This window comes from Schistocerca gregaria, chromosome 5 (assembly GCF_023897955.1).
Source record: "Schistocerca gregaria isolate iqSchGreg1 chromosome 5, iqSchGreg1.2, whole genome shotgun sequence".
NCBI lineage: Eukaryota > Metazoa > Arthropoda > Insecta > Orthoptera > Acrididae > Schistocerca > Schistocerca gregaria.
This window is the reverse complement of record NC_064924.1, coordinates 236,771,954-236,787,555: the sequence shown is the minus strand read 5'-3', so window position 1 is coordinate 236,787,555 and position 15,602 is coordinate 236,771,954. Positions and strand designations below refer to the sequence as shown.

General features: G+C 41.5%; 1 protein-coding gene across 2 annotated transcripts in view; it reads left to right on the top strand.

The window, feature by feature from the left end:
- LOC126272312 (myosin-11) overlaps window positions 1-15,602 on the top strand; it is a 256,577-nt gene that overhangs the window by 92,720 nt on the left and 148,255 nt on the right. For both annotated transcript variants that reach the window (XM_049975092.1, XM_049975093.1), the window contains exon 9: window positions 15,299-15,393. In XM_049975092.1, the coding sequence (XP_049831049.1) occupies window positions 15,299-15,393 (95 nt within the window). The remainder of the gene's footprint in view (window positions 1-15,298; window positions 15,394-15,602) is intronic.

Here is a 15,602-nt window from a genome sequence, read left to right as displayed (position 1 = left end):
TTGTTGAGCATTTAGAGGACAAGTTTGGGGAGGTCCAAAATGAGATCTGGGTCAGTCTTGATGAAAACAGCATTCTCTGCCCAGTCACAGGCGTTACTTGCTTGCAACAAGCTGGGGGATATTTCTGTAACCATCACGCCCCATAAGAGCTTAAATATAGTCCAGGGTATCGTATTTCACAGGGACCGTCTTTTGCAGTCTGACAATGAGTGGGGCCTCTAGGGCACGCTCCCGATTTTTATCCAAAACTTCCTGTCGCTCCATACTTTCTGTGTCCAAGATGGTGCCTCCCATAGTTGCATCCATATCCAGGAGAATGGAGTGCCACAGGGCTCTTTACTGAATGTCTCAATTTTTAGTAGCCATTAACGGTCTAGCAGCAGCTCTCTGGCCCTCCGTCTCACCTTCTCTGTATGCAGATGACTTCTGCATTTCATATTGCTGCTCCAGTACTGGTGTTGCTGAGCGTCACCTACAGGGAGGCATCCACAAGGCGCAGTCATGGGCTGAAGCCCATGGCTTCCAGTTTACAGCCTCAAAGTCGTGTGTCATGCACTTCTGTCAGTGTTGTACCGTTCATCCGGACCCAGAACTTTACCTTCATGACAATCCACTAACTGTCGTGGAGACATAACGATTCTTAGGACTGGTTTTCAACGCTCGATTGACTTGGCTTCCTAATCTTTGTCAGCTTAAGCAGAAGTGCTGGCAGCATATTTCAGATCTATAGAGCCCTTGTCCAATCCCGAATTGACTATGGGAGTGTAGTTTATGGTTCGGCAGTGCCCTCAGCATTGCATTTACTCGACCCTGTGCACCACTGTGGGGTTTGACTAGCGACAGCAGCTTTTAGTGCGAGTCCGGTGACCAGTGTACTGGTGGAGGCTGGGATCCCTGAATTGCAGTTTCCAGTTACGTTGCACACATTCGTAGTTCTCCTGAGCATCTGAATTACCTTCTCCTTTCACCGCCCACGGCAGTCCATCTCCCCAGTCCAGGTCAGGGCTAACGATTGCGGTTCACATGCGGTCCCTTTTCTCCAAACTAGAGTCCTTCCTGGCAGATTAAAACTGTGTGCCCGACCAAGATTCGAACTCGGGACCTTTGCCTTTCGCGGGCAAGTGCTCTACCATCTGAGCTACCGAAGCACGACTCACGCCCGGTACTCACAGCTTTACTTCTGCCAGTACCTCGTCTCCTACCTTCCAAACTTTACAGAAGCTCTCCTTTTCAGCTTTGGGAGATGGAATGGCAAATCTCAGTATGCACAACAAAGTATGGAAGTCCTCAATGAGGGCCTCTTGGAGGGACTCAATAGTTCTCTGCCGGCTCCACATTGGCCATGCCTGGGCAACCCACGGCTACCTCCTACGCCGTGAAGACCCACCACAGTGTTGGTGCGGAGCCTCGTTGACAGTGGCCCATATTCTTCTGCTCTGTCCTTCTTTGGCTGCCCTGCGACTTCATCTCAGGTTGCCAGACTTGTAATCATTGATTTTAGCAGACAACTCTTCATTGGCTGATTTGGTTTTACATTTCATCCATGAGGGTGGGTTTTATCATTTGATCCCTCTGTGTCCTCCACCCTAGCACTGGTGGCTGGCTTTTCCTCTTTATTTTCATGGTCGGCTAGCCACTGTAATCTGCTGCTTTGTTTTGCTCTCTTCTAACAGTTTTTTTTTTCTTCTCTCTTGTTTTGTTGTCCTCTTTTGTTCATTTTAGTGTTTTTTGCCTTTCCTTCGTACTTGTGGTCTTTCCTTTATTTTCGTTTTGTGTTGTATGTCTCGTCTGTTTTATTCTCACACTTGTGACATTGTTTTATTGGGAACAAGGGACTGATGACCTCGTAGTGTGGTCCCATTCCCCCTCTTCTAAACCAACCAGTCTAGCTACTGCTCCATCTCTCTTACCAGCTGTGTTTGCTAGGGGATGGAACATAAGATTAATGCCCAGCTGTGTGGTGGGTTGAGTCTCAAGATTTATTAACAAATGCACTGTGTGGATTTATAAGTGCGGTGTTCTGCAGTTGACCGTTCCGATACTTTGTCCACCCAAGTCACGAATTATTTTATACGGAAATCACAGACTGTGGCCTACGACACCTGCTGGAGAACTTGTATCCTCTGTACTCTTTACACATGAGGCTTCCGAGAGCACCTGCCCTGTTTTCTTCAGGCAGCTTTACAAGACCAAGTTTTCAGTGTGTGTGTGTGTGTGTGTGTGTGTGTGTGTGTGTGTGTGTGTGTGTGTGTGTTCTGCCTTAACAGACACCTTTATCCAGGAAAATGGTGTACCTCAGGGTTCCATCCTACGATCGCCATTAACCCTATAATGGCCTGTCTCCCATTGGGCATCTCCAGCTCTATTTTCGTTGACAATTGTTGAAACTACGACTTTCCTGGGGCTCATGCTCGATAGGAAGCTCTCTTGGTCCTCCCATGTGTCTTACCTGTCACCTTGCTGTACGCAGTCCCTCAATCTCCTATTTGTCCTCACTGATACTTCCTGGGGAACCACTCTCCTCTGTTTGTACTGGTTCCTTATCCATTCGAAACTCTACTATGGTTGCTTTGTTTATGCACTTGCACGCCCATCCCTCTTACGCCGTCTCAACACTGTACCCCATCATAGCATCCGTTTGGCCACGGGCACCTTTTACACCAGCCCGGTTGAGAGTCTATATGCTGAAGCTGCTGAGCTACCACTGTTCTACTGCAGTGACTTTCTCCTCAGCAGGTTTGCATGCCGTTTGTTTGCCATGCGTGGCCACCCATCCTACGCCTCCTTGTTTGATGATTCCTTTGTCAGTATGGTGCTCATCCCTCTTCTCTGTTACCTCCACTTTCACCACTTACTACCGCGGCTTAACTTCACACTACCTGCAACTTTCCCAGTGGGTGTCAACCCTTCACCACCTTGGCTTCGTGAAGCGACCCATGTTAACCTTGGTCTTAATTCACTTCCTAAGGACACTACTCCAGCCTCGGTGTATTGTCTCCAGTTTCACGACCTTTGCGTGGAACTTCGCGATGGTACCTTTGTCTACAATGTTGGCTTTCAGGCTGACCATGGGGTCAGTTATACCTTCATCATTGGCACTTGTGTCTTTAGATATTGGCTTTCGGCACACTCATCAGTATTTACAGCCGAGTTCTTTGCCTTGTATTAGGCCCAGAGTACGTCCAGCAACACAGCATATCCAATTGTGTCCTCTGCTCAGAATCACTCAGTGCCCTCCAAAGTGTACGTGCGCTGTACGCTGCTTATCCCTTAGTGCAGGTCCATGAAAACCGTCACTTGCTCACTCTTTGTGGAGCCAGTGTCATGTTTCTGTGGGTCCCCTGCTCATGTCGATCTGCAAGGAAACGAGACTGCTGATGCTGCTGCCAAGGCTGCAGTCCTCGTACCTCAGCCTGCGAGAACTCTGATGATTTCTGCATTGGCGTCTGTCAGGCGGTGGTGTCCCTTTGGCATCGCCAATGGTCCTCCCTTCACGGGAATAAGCTTTGGGTTATTAAGCCTCTCCCAGTGCCTTGGACAATCTTCTCTTGGCCCTCCCGCCGACAGAAGATTAATTTGACTTGGCTGCATATTGGGCACTGCCTTTTTAGCCATCATCATTTGCTAAGTGGCGCTACCCCACCTCTTTGTACGCATTGCACCCAAATTTTAACTGTGCACCACTTCCTACTGAATGCTCGGAATGCCCCTTTTTTTAACAATTTACGTTCCAACTTGGGATTGCCGTCTGATTTATTAGCTGTTTTAGCGAATGATACATAGGCTGTCGACTGCGTTTTACTTTTTATCTGCTGAAGCAATATGGCGAAGGCTAATTAATTTTTAGTTTTGGACCTCCATTTCTGTATGGTGCTTTTTCAGCCCTTTTTCTGCATGCCTGTTTTTAACTATCTCCTATTTTGTCCATTGGAACTGATGTATAGCCATTTAATTCCTCTCTCTGTTCCTGTTCTATAGTTTTGACTTGGACGTGTATGACCCCTGTTGTTGTTTGCACCCTAAAACAAAACAACAAAATTTTGTCCCCCTCCCCCTCCTCAGTCTTCCTTCTCTTCCTATGCTTTGTATTGCTGCAGCATCTTATTTTGCAGTTCATCCCAGAAAGCCTTATAGCATCCATTGAGTCACTCTTGGACATCATTGTCTCAACATTTCCACCTGATTCATTCAGCTTGTGTTTGGGCTACCCATATGTGTTTAGTCTTGATTTCTTCCGTAAATCCTGAATGTTTGTATATGAGCCGGCACAACTGGGAGATCTGGGAAAAACCTGGGAATTTTTTCATCCGGGAGAAAACCGAGAAAAACCCGAGAATTTTTTATAATTATAGGAATTTTTCATCGTTTTAGTTTTCTGTTAAATTTTTGTAATTTCGACTGGTATGAACCGATACTCTAAGGAGCTTACTGTATGACGCTACTGCAGAATAATACTTCAACAATGAAACATAAACAAGAGAAAAATGAAAATAACTTTATTTGCAGAGGAAATGCGCCGTATACAACAACGACACACAGTGCTCATGCAAGCATCTGCCAACAGCAAAATATGTCAAAGGCTTTAGGAAGACAATGCAATGCTTCATAACAACAAATTGCCTCCGAAGAGCGTGAAGTCACAACTGTTTACATTACATTGGGTTTAGCAGTTACGAGCAGGCTCATGTGCATGCGCAGTTTAGTCGCGTTTGAGTAGTAGATTCTCCCGCTTTGGGCTACAGCCGTGTGGCTGTTGGCTGTGGAAGCAGTCCCAGCAAGCATCTAGATGTTACCGGGAAAAGGAGGGGCCAAATTCATATTCTTGAGAAAAGAAGACTTGTTTCACAAAGCTCCTAGCATCCAGCACACGTTAGTCTATCAATTATTCATATGATTTTGAAACGCATCCCTGTCGGTTATTGAACACATTTTAATTGATTTCTGAATGAATCTTAAGTTGATGTTTGAATGAGTATATAGTGTACGTGATGTCTCTGTCAGGAGAATCCTCATCACATCTAAAGAGAGAAATTTTCCACAGACAAAAGGGGACAGGGTTATACGAGCTGAGCAGAGTGAAGCCAAACGGATGAATGCCAATCGCTGTCTGATTATGTGGTTGATTGGGTTTCCGAATGATCATAGTTGTTCTAATTATTAGCGAAATCCATAAATTCAGACTACCGGAATGGAAATAAATGACTGACAGGAATAACAAGTGGGAAAGATTACGTACTATCTTGGTGTATCCAGTAAAATGAAATTTTGACAGAAAATTTTAGTCCAAATCACTACACTAGTAAGGACCAGTTTTACAATCCCCAGCTAGCATCCGCTTAAGTTCTACTCTGGAAGTACCGTCGAAAACGTGTTGTACGAACATGTAACAACACCTAACCGGAGAATAATCGCGAGATAACTAAACCAGTGATTCTGGTAGAGTTAGTGAAGTTAATAGGCGAACAAATTTTGACAATGGCAGGAATAGCTACGGAATTGATAAGATTGTTAGTACGAGGAAGGAGAAGAAACAGGGACATAACACACATTATGGAAGAAAAAGACGTTTCCAAATTTATATAAAAAATTCGTAATACTACTATTCGATTTCATGCATGAGAAACTGGTGCGTATGAATGAAATGTGAAACTATTTCCTATTACTTTTTGCTTGTAGTAGGCCTTATAGGCATTTGATATTGGTACTTTGTGAATTATATTCTGTTGTGTTATAAAAGTGACCATTCTTGCCAAAACAGTCTCGTTGTGTGTTACAAAATTGCTGCAATATTAGAAAGGCCTATTTCGTTTTATCTAGCAGACAGTGACAAAATAGACATAATCAGTTCAAGAAACCACACCAGACTTGGGTATGATTTGTGTTAACAGCATTTTCAGTTTTAGATAACGACATTTCGATTTTTCATGTAGCAAAACGTTTGAGGGACGTTGATGAGGTAACAGATTCTTTCGTAGAAAGGAAAGCCCACCATGTAAAGCTGTAGTAAGATTAGAGAGAAAAAAATGCTAAGAGCTAAGGACTGAACAAATGTATACTTTCTCGCTTGTCCCTTGTCTTCATTGGTTTTATGTATAATTTTGTCACACAAAATAGCAAGTTATTAGCTAATAGGCAATAAAGAGGGCAAATTTTCTGAAGAGTTCTTGCTCTCCCAATTACAAATAATCCCATCCGCTATTAATTGTGATTTTTTCTTGTTTTTTTAAAAAAAGAGGGGAAGGCTGTCAAACCGGTCGACTGGGAGCAGTAGACGCACCACAGACATTTCAATTTCCACTGTCCTGGATATAGTTTGATGGCATCCATTGCAAAATATACATGTTTTGATTCCAGGGAGCGAAATACAGTGACGTGTGATAGAAGAATGCTGTATGAAGAGGCGTGGCACTGCACTTTGGCACACTTAACTTGAACACACATGTTTTATGTTTCAGACTTTTCAGAAAGATTTGCAAGCTATAAGATGAACATATTTTCGAAAATTCGATTTTTTTAGTACTGATCTGGTTAGCAAATATTGTAGATCCGGGGCTGATGCGTAGAGCAGTATGAGTCATAGTGGGTAGTCTCCAGGTGAACCATGTTTACATTTAGTGATTTTGCTGTTTCCCCTTCGTTTACTCTCACATCAAATGAAAACAAAAAGGATATCTGTGGCCGGGAGCTATCAAGTGAATTAAAATACGTTCACATAATTATGGAGTGCTAAAATATGTTATTAGTTTCAGATTTTATTTTATTTCCACCTCTCTGACAGTCAAGCATTAATCGCCTTGCAGTACAATGAAGTTATTTTTGTCTGTTTGCTAAAGTAATTTGACTTTTATTAGCCCTTTCCATAGAGGCAGTCAAAGAATTTGAAACGAAATGGTTAATTCCACAGTACTGGCTAGTCCGCTGCATTTAAGGTGCACGTTTTCATCTTCTAGAACGTATGGCATCACGCCATAATGAAGAACCAAACATGTTATAATACAGTACTGGTGCTCCAGGAAAATTTACATACCGAAAACCTCACTGAAAAGCTTAATATCAGGTCGAGGTCTGCTGCATTGGGAATCTGGACATAAAAATGTGCACTTTAAGTATGCACTTTAAATGTGCACATTTTAATATGGTTCACAAAATTCCGATGCTTTTGGAGTATCCTCTGATGTCTTGTTTCTTTTATGACATAATGTATGATGTTTCAATGTTTTACACGTACGTACATACTGGCTTCGTCATGGTAGCTGCGCAAGCACACTGTCGCCTGTTATCTGTGTTCTCTGGCAACTGCTGAAACGAACCTGTTTCTAACAAGTTGCAGGAAAATATTGCGAATGGTAGTTTGAAAAGCGTTACCTTCAAAGTAAGTATCCTATTACGTAAGTTGAACTACTTGCGAGACTGTACCAAAAATTTCTTAAATCACAGAGCATTTGACTCTCATTTAAAAATCAACTCTTTGATGATGAGCCCTGTAGAAGAATTTCAAACTCTTAAGATCAGACATTTATGTCATTATTAAAAATTTTACTGGCACATTTGTGTGATATATCTTAAAGTGTAACCTGCGCAGAAAAGATCAAGATTGTATGCAAAAGCTTAGCTTCTCTTCCAGGTTATTAATTTTAAGGGACCAAAATTACATGTGAAAGCTTTGCTTTTCTTGTAGCAACACTATGATATTAATTTAAACTATTAACTTTACCTGGTTGTGTGTTCATGCTACTTAACAGTGATGTTGCTGTTGGCTGACTACAGCAGGTGCCCTATGCTCTGCATATCCGCTGTCATCGGCTGGCGAGATCACGTGACATGAGCTATGACTGGCTTACAAAAGTGCATCGCAATCTCAATTTCAATGATTCGCAAAGTAACATGCAGTGTTTGGTGTTGTAATAGGAAAATACGCAGCGTACATGTTGCTCCTCATCAAAGATATTTCCGAAAAGTGTATTTTTTCCTTGAGTTTCATTTCCTAAATTGCTGGGAAATTCTATGCCTGTGTATAAAAGCATAACCATTCAAATGATTGATAAGTTCCAAGGGAAAATACACTTTCACTTAACATGGAAAAAGTGTGTTTTCACCCCGGAGAAAGTGTACTTTTAACCAGGAAGTCCGGAAGAAAGTGTATGTTTAACCGGGAAAAATCCGGGGAATTTTTTTTCCCTGTCCACTTAAACACCCTGTTTAAGCATCACCATTTCACTGCATCCTTGCAGTTTTTCCATTACGTAAACCTTGATATGCTCAAAGAATTACTATTCATTATTGCAGCTCTTCTAAGAGTTAATTATCCCCTTGTTAAGGTTTGCATCTTCTTTGTAGCTGCATCACTTTGTAGAATACAACCAATGAGATATCAGCAGTTTCCTGTCATAGTTTGTTGCAATTGCTGCTGTTCTTTTTTCATTTTTCATCCTTATTAGCCTTTAATGCTGTTCTTCACCACTCTTCCAGTAGTGAAACTGTTTGTTTCGGGTTGTCAGTCCGGTCACCAGATTCCAAATGCTGTACTTTCATTACAACCATAGTCTCTAACATCAGTAGAAAAGTGGAGTTCAAATGTGGAGCAATGAAATAACAGTCTGAACCAATTTAGAAAAATTATATGTCCAATTGATTTTGGAGTATGCTGATGTAAGTTCTGTGATTTTTCTGCAAAAATTTATTACCACTACATTGGTTTGTTGAACAGTTTGTTTATATTTCCTTGTGCACTGCCTTCCCACGTATCGTGGCACTTTGGGGACTCTATCACACTGTTACAATGCTGCTTGCTCGCAGCATAGCATAGCATAGCTGTTATAAGCTACCCACCAGGCAGCCCAATTCCATGAATTTTGCGCATGTGCTAGGCAGTTTGCCACCCCTTCCGACAATCACTCTGCCAGTACAATAGGATTGCAAGGATACTCTCTGGCTGCCTGACTACCTGCTCATCAGATGTTGGCACACCACTGTTCACCTGTGCCTGGCCTGTTTGTGGGTGGACTAGCTGGAACAGCCAGTTCCATGTAGTTTTTGAATTGTAAATTAAATTTGACATGGTGGTGTAGCATTTTATATTACAAACACTCTGAGTTGCACAGTTGTAGCTCGAACACAGGTACTATTTTGAAATTAGTAGTTTAGGCAAATAATCCTACTGGTAAGGTTCATTATACCACTACTTACATTCTAATCGTAATTAAGTTTTTTCATCCTCATTCCCCCCCCATGAACCATGGACCTTGCCGTTGGTGGGGAGGCTTGCGTGCCTCAGCGATACAGATGGCCGTACCGTAGGTGCAACCACAACGGAGGGGTATCTGTTGAGAGGCCAGACAAACGTGTGGTTCCTGAAGAGTGGCAGCAGCCTTTTCAGTAGTTGCAGGGGCAACAGTCTGGATGATTGACTGATCTGGCCTTGCAACATAAACCAAAACGGCCTTGCTGTGCTGGTACTGCGAACGGCTGAAAGCAAGGGGGAAACTACAGCCGTAATTTTTCCCGAGGACATGCAGCTTTACTGTATGATTAAATGATGATGGCATCCTCTTGGGTAAAATATTCCGGAGGTAAAATAGTCGCCCATTCGGATCTCCGGGCGGGGACTACTCAGGAGGATGTCGTTATCAGGAGAAAGAAAACTGGCGTTCTACGGATCGGAGCGTGGAATGTCAGATCCCTTAATCGGGCAGGTAGGTTAGAAAATTTAAAAAGGGAAATGGATAGGTTAAAGTTAGATATAGTGGGAATTAGTGAAGTTCGGTGGCAGGAGGAACAAGACTTCTGGTCAGGTGACTACAGGGTTATAAACACAAAATCAAATAGGGGTAATGCAGGAGTAGGTTTAATAATGAATAGGAAAATAGGAATGCGGGTAAGCTACTACAAACAGCATAGTGAACGCATTATTGTGGCCAAGATAGATACGAAGCCCACACCTACTACAGTAGTACAAGTTTATATGCCAACTAGCTCTGCAGATGATGAAGAAATTGAAGAAATGTACGATGAAATAAAAGAAATTTTTCAGATAGTGAAGGGAGACGAAAATTTAATAGTAATGGGTGACTGGAATTCGGCAGTAGGAAAAGGGAGAGAAGGAAACATAGTAGGTGAATATGGATTGGGGCTAAGAAATGAAAGAGGAAGCCGCCTAGTAGAATTTTGCACAGAGCACAACTTAATCATAGCTAACACTTGGTTTAAGAATCATGAAAGAAGGTTGTATACGTGGAAGAACCCTGGAGATACTAAAAGGTATCAAATAGATTATACAATGGTAAGACAAAGATTTAGGAACCAGGTTTTAAGTTGTAAGACATTTCCAGGGGCAGATGTGGACTCGGACCACAATCTATTGGTTATGACCTGTAGATTAAAACTGAAGAAACTACAAAAATGTGGGAAATTAAGGAGATGGGACCTGGATAAACTGAAAGAACCAGAGGTTGTACAGAGTTTCAGGGAGAGCATAAGGGGACAATTGACAGGAATAGGGGAAAGAAATACCGTAGAAGAAGAATGGGTAGCTCTGAGGGATGAAGTAGTGAAGGCAGCAGAGGATAAAGTAGGTAAAAAGACGAGGGCTGCTAGAAATCCTTGGGTAACAGAAGAAATATTGAATTTAATTGATGAAAGGAGAAAATATAAAAATGCAGTAAATGAAGCAGGCAAAAAGGAATACAGACGTCTCAAAAATGAGATTGACAGGAAGTGCAAAATGGCTAAACAGGGATGACTAGAGGACAAATGTAAGGATGTAGAAGCTTATCTCACTAGGGGTAAGATAGATACTGCCTACAGGAGAATTAAAGAGACCTTTGGAGAGAAGAGAACCACGTGTATGAATATCAAGAGCTCAGATGGCAACCCAGTTCTAAGCAAAGAAGGGAAGGCAGAAAGGTGGAAGGAGTATATAGAAGGTTTATACAAGGGTGATGTACTTGAGGACAATATTATGGAAATGGAAGAGGATGTAGATGAAGACGAAATGGGAGATACGATACTGCGTGAAGAGTTTGACAGAGCACTGAAAGACCTGAGTCGAAACAAGGCTCCCGGAGTAGATAACATTCCATTAGAACTACTGATGGCCTTGGGAGAGCCAGTCATGACAAAACTCTACCAGCTGGTGAGCAAGATGTATGAGACAGGCGAAATACCCTCAGACTTCAAGAAGAATATAATAATTCCAATCCCAAAGAAAGCAGGTGCTGACAGATGTGAAAATTACCGAACTATCAGTTTAATAAGTCACAGCTGCAAAATACTAACGCGAATTCTTTACAGACGAATGGAAAAACTGGTAGATGCGGACCTCGGGGAGGATCAGTTTGGATTCCGTCGAAATGTTGGAACACGTGAGGCAATACTGACCTTACGACTTATCTTAGAAGAAAGATTAAGAAAAGGCAAACCTACGTTTCTAGCATTTGTAGACTTAGAGAAAGCTTTTGACAATGTTGACTGGAATACTCTTTTTCAAATTCTAAAGGTGGCAGAGGTAAAATACAGGGAGCGAAAGGCTATTTACAATTTGTACAGAAACCAGATGGCAGTCATAAAAGTCGAGGGGCATGAAAGGGAAGCAGTGGTTGGGAAAGGAGTGAGACAGGGTTGTAGCCTCTCCCCGATGTTATTCAATCTGTATATTGAGCAAGCAGTAAAGGAAACAAAAGAAAAATTTGGAGTAGGTATTAAAATTCATGGAGACGAAGTAAAAACTTTGAGGTTCGCCGATGACATTGTAATTCTGTCAGAGACGGCAAAGGACTTGGAAGAGCAGTTGAACGGAATGGACAGTGTCTTGAAAGGAGGATATAAGATGAACATCAACAAAAGCAAAATGAGGATAATGGAATGTAGTCAAATTAAGTTGGGTGATGCTGAGGGAATTAGATTAGGAAATGAGACACTTCAAGTAGTAAAGGAGTTTTGCTATTTAGGAAGTAAAATAACTGATGATGGTCGAAGTAGAGAGGATATAAAATGTAGACTGGCAATGGCAAGGAAAGCGTTTCTGAAGAAGGAAAATTTGTTAACATCGAATATAGATTTATGTATCAGGAAGTCGTTTCTGAAAGTATTTGTTTGGAGTGTAGCCATGTATGGAAGTGAAACATGGACGATAACTAGTTTGGACAAGAAGAGAATAGAAGCTTTCGAAATGTGGTGCTACAGAAGAATACTGAAGATAAGGTGGATAGATCACGTAACTAATGAGGAGGTATTGAATAGGATTGGGGAGAAGAGAAGTTTGTGCCACAACTTGACTAGAAGAAGGGATCGGTTGGTAGGACATGTTTTGAGGCATCAAGGGATCACAAATTTAGCGTTGGAGGGCAGCGTGGAGGGTAAAAATTGTAGAGGGAGACCGAGAGATAAGTACACTAAGCAGATTCAGAAGGATGTAGGTTGCAGTAGGTACTGGGAGATGAAGCAGCTTTCACAGGATAGAGTAGCATGGAGAGCTGCATCAAACCAGTCTCAGGACTGAAGACAACAACAACAACAACAACAACAACATCCTCATTCCATTTCGGGCATCTCTTGGGGTCTCAGACTAATTCCACAGGATTGACTTCTTGTAAGAAAGGCAACTTACACATAGTCTTACTGTTGCGAATACAATAAATTCACATGCGAGGCCTTAATTGGTATGAACTTTGTTGGGTATGAAAAAGGCAAGGATCAAGATGCATTGAGACTAATTTTTAAGTTTTCACATGTGTGCTTTCACATGGTTAAAAGCAATATTTTTAACTTCAGACTGATCCCTGTTAGCACATAAGTTCTCTTGCTGCTGTCATCACTTTACAGACATTTCATTAGCAGCAAATATCACTTCAGTTTGATGTTACACAAAAGGGAATTTATATTTGTTCCAAAAAGGCTAGAATATGATGGCAAAACCCAGCTTAAAATTCCACTTTTACCAATTCAGCTATTTGTATTGACATCTACTTAGCTACTCCACAAGCTATGATACAGTGCATGGCGGAGGGTACCCTGTACCACTACTTGTCATTTCCTTTCCTGTTCCACTCAAAAACAGAGAGAGGGAAAAGTGACTGTCTATACGTCTTTATAAGAGCGCTAATTTCTCATATCTTATCTTTGTGGTTGTTAAAGGCAATGTATGTTGGTGGCAGTAGATCGTTTGACAGTTCGCTTCAAATACCAGTTGTCTAAATTTTTTCAACAGTGTTTCTTGAAAAGAATGTTGCTTTCCCTCCAGGTATTCCCATTTGACTTTGCTGAAGCATCTCCATAACACTTAAGCATTGTTCGAACCTACCAGTAACAAATCTGGCAGCCTCTGAATTCCTTCGATGTCTTCCTTTAATCTGACCTGGTATGGATCCCAAACATTCGAGCACTATTCGATAATAGGTCGCACCAGTGTCCTATGTACTGTCTCCTTTATAGGTGAACCACTCTTTCCTCAAATTCTCCCAATAAATCAGTCGACCTTCCATCTTCCCTTCCACAGTTCCCACAAGCTCATTCCACCTCATATTGCTTTACCGTGTTATGCCCATATATTTAAATGACTCTACTGTGTCAGACAGGACACTAGTAATACTGTATCCAAACATTACAAGCTTGATCTTCCTACTCAAGCACATTTACTTACATTTTTTCACATTTAGGGCTAGCTGCCATTCATCATACCAACTGAAAATCTTGTCCAAGTTGTCTTGCATCTTCCTGCGGTCATTAAACTTAGAAACCTTAGCATACATGAAGAAATCAGCAAACAACTACAGATTGCTGCCCACCCTGTCCATCAAATCATTTATGTATACAGAGATCAGCAGCAGTCCTATCACACTTCCCTGGGGCACTCGTGACGATATCTTTGTCTCTGATGAACACCCACCATTGAGGACAACGTACTAGGTTCTGTTATTCACGAAGTCTTCAAGCCACTCACATATCTGTAAGCGTAATCCATATGATCGCACCTTCGTTAACAGCCTGTGGTGGGGCAGCACCATGTCAAATGCTTTCTGGAAGTCTACAAATATGGAATCTGCCTGTTGCCTTTCATCCATAGTTCTCAGTATATCATTTGAGAAAAGGCCAATCTGACTTTGCACACACAGTGCATTCTAAAACCATGCTGATCCATGGACATAAGCTTCTCAGTCTCAAGAAAGTTTATTCTATTGTAACTGAGAATATGTTCAGGGATTCTGCACCAAACATAAGTTAGGGATATTGGTCTAATTTTGCGAGTCCATTCCTTTACTACTCTTATATACTGGAATCACCTGCACTTTTTTCCAGTCACTTAGGGCTTTGTGCTGGGCGAGAGATTCATAGTAAATGCAAGCTAGGTAAAGGGACAATGCCGTAGAGTACTCTTTGTAAAATCAAACTAAGATTCCATCCGGATGCGATGTTTCATTTGCTTTCAAATCTGTCAGCTGTCTCTCTAAGCCAGGTGTGCTTATTACTGTCATCCATACGGGAATCTGTACAGTGGTCAAATAATGGTATATTTGTATGATCCTTCTGTGGGGACTTTTCCTTGGATCTGAAATTTAAAACTTTGGTTTTGGTTTTGACCAGACTGGCCAACAAGGGACTGAATGAAAGCCTTAGACCTGTTTAGCGATTTTATGTAAGAATTTTCTTGGGATGGTTTGCTGAAGTGTGACGGTGGTAGTTGTTACATGCTTCGCACATAGGTCTTTCCACAAACCCATGAATCTCTTCTAAACTTCACTTGTCATTTGTGTTTTCCCTTTTGAACTGAGAGTGCAACAGCCTCTGCCTGCTCAGCATCTGCCGAATTTCATTATTAAACCGTGGTGGGTCTTTTCCAACCTTTATGCAAGAGACACATCTCTCCAGACGATGATTTACAATCTGCATAAACTTTGCCCATAATTCCTCTACAGCAATCTTACTGGAACTAAGTGATGCCAATTCACTGTCTGAGATGCTAATAACGGCTTATCTGCCCTGTCTAGCAGAAACACTCTCCTATCCTTCTTGACTGATTTATTAACTTTCATAATCATAGTTGTTGTAGTGACATCACGATCATTAATCCTTGTTTCTATACTGACATTATCAAATAGGACCAGCCATTTGTAGCTACACGGTATAGGATTGACCTTATTGGTTTAAGAGTGGAGCCAGATTCCTTGTGCCAACTAGATAATATTTGTTTTGCAGATAACTTACAAAAAGTAAGCTATTTCAAATTGCATCATATATTGTGTAACACAGAAATTCAAACTGGAGAATAAGGAAAAAGTTGTAATAAATGTTTTTTTTTTTACAGATAGTGCTGAAAACCTTGGACAAACTGTAGTTGATCTGCAGCTCCATGAGCAAATAGAGGAAAACAAGAAATTAAGGATACAACTTGAAGAAAAGGTATTGTATTTTTGTTTGGTTTCCTTTCAACAGTAATGGTACATCTGATTTTTGTATGCTATGATAGGGTGTGGTTTCTTCTGGAAAACCCGGAATTCTCAGGTAATTACATATACATAGAAAAATCAAGGAAATCTTGGGAAATTTCAGGAATGTTGTAAAATATCAGGGAATTCTGTGTTTTTACCCTAACATTGAAATTTAAATTT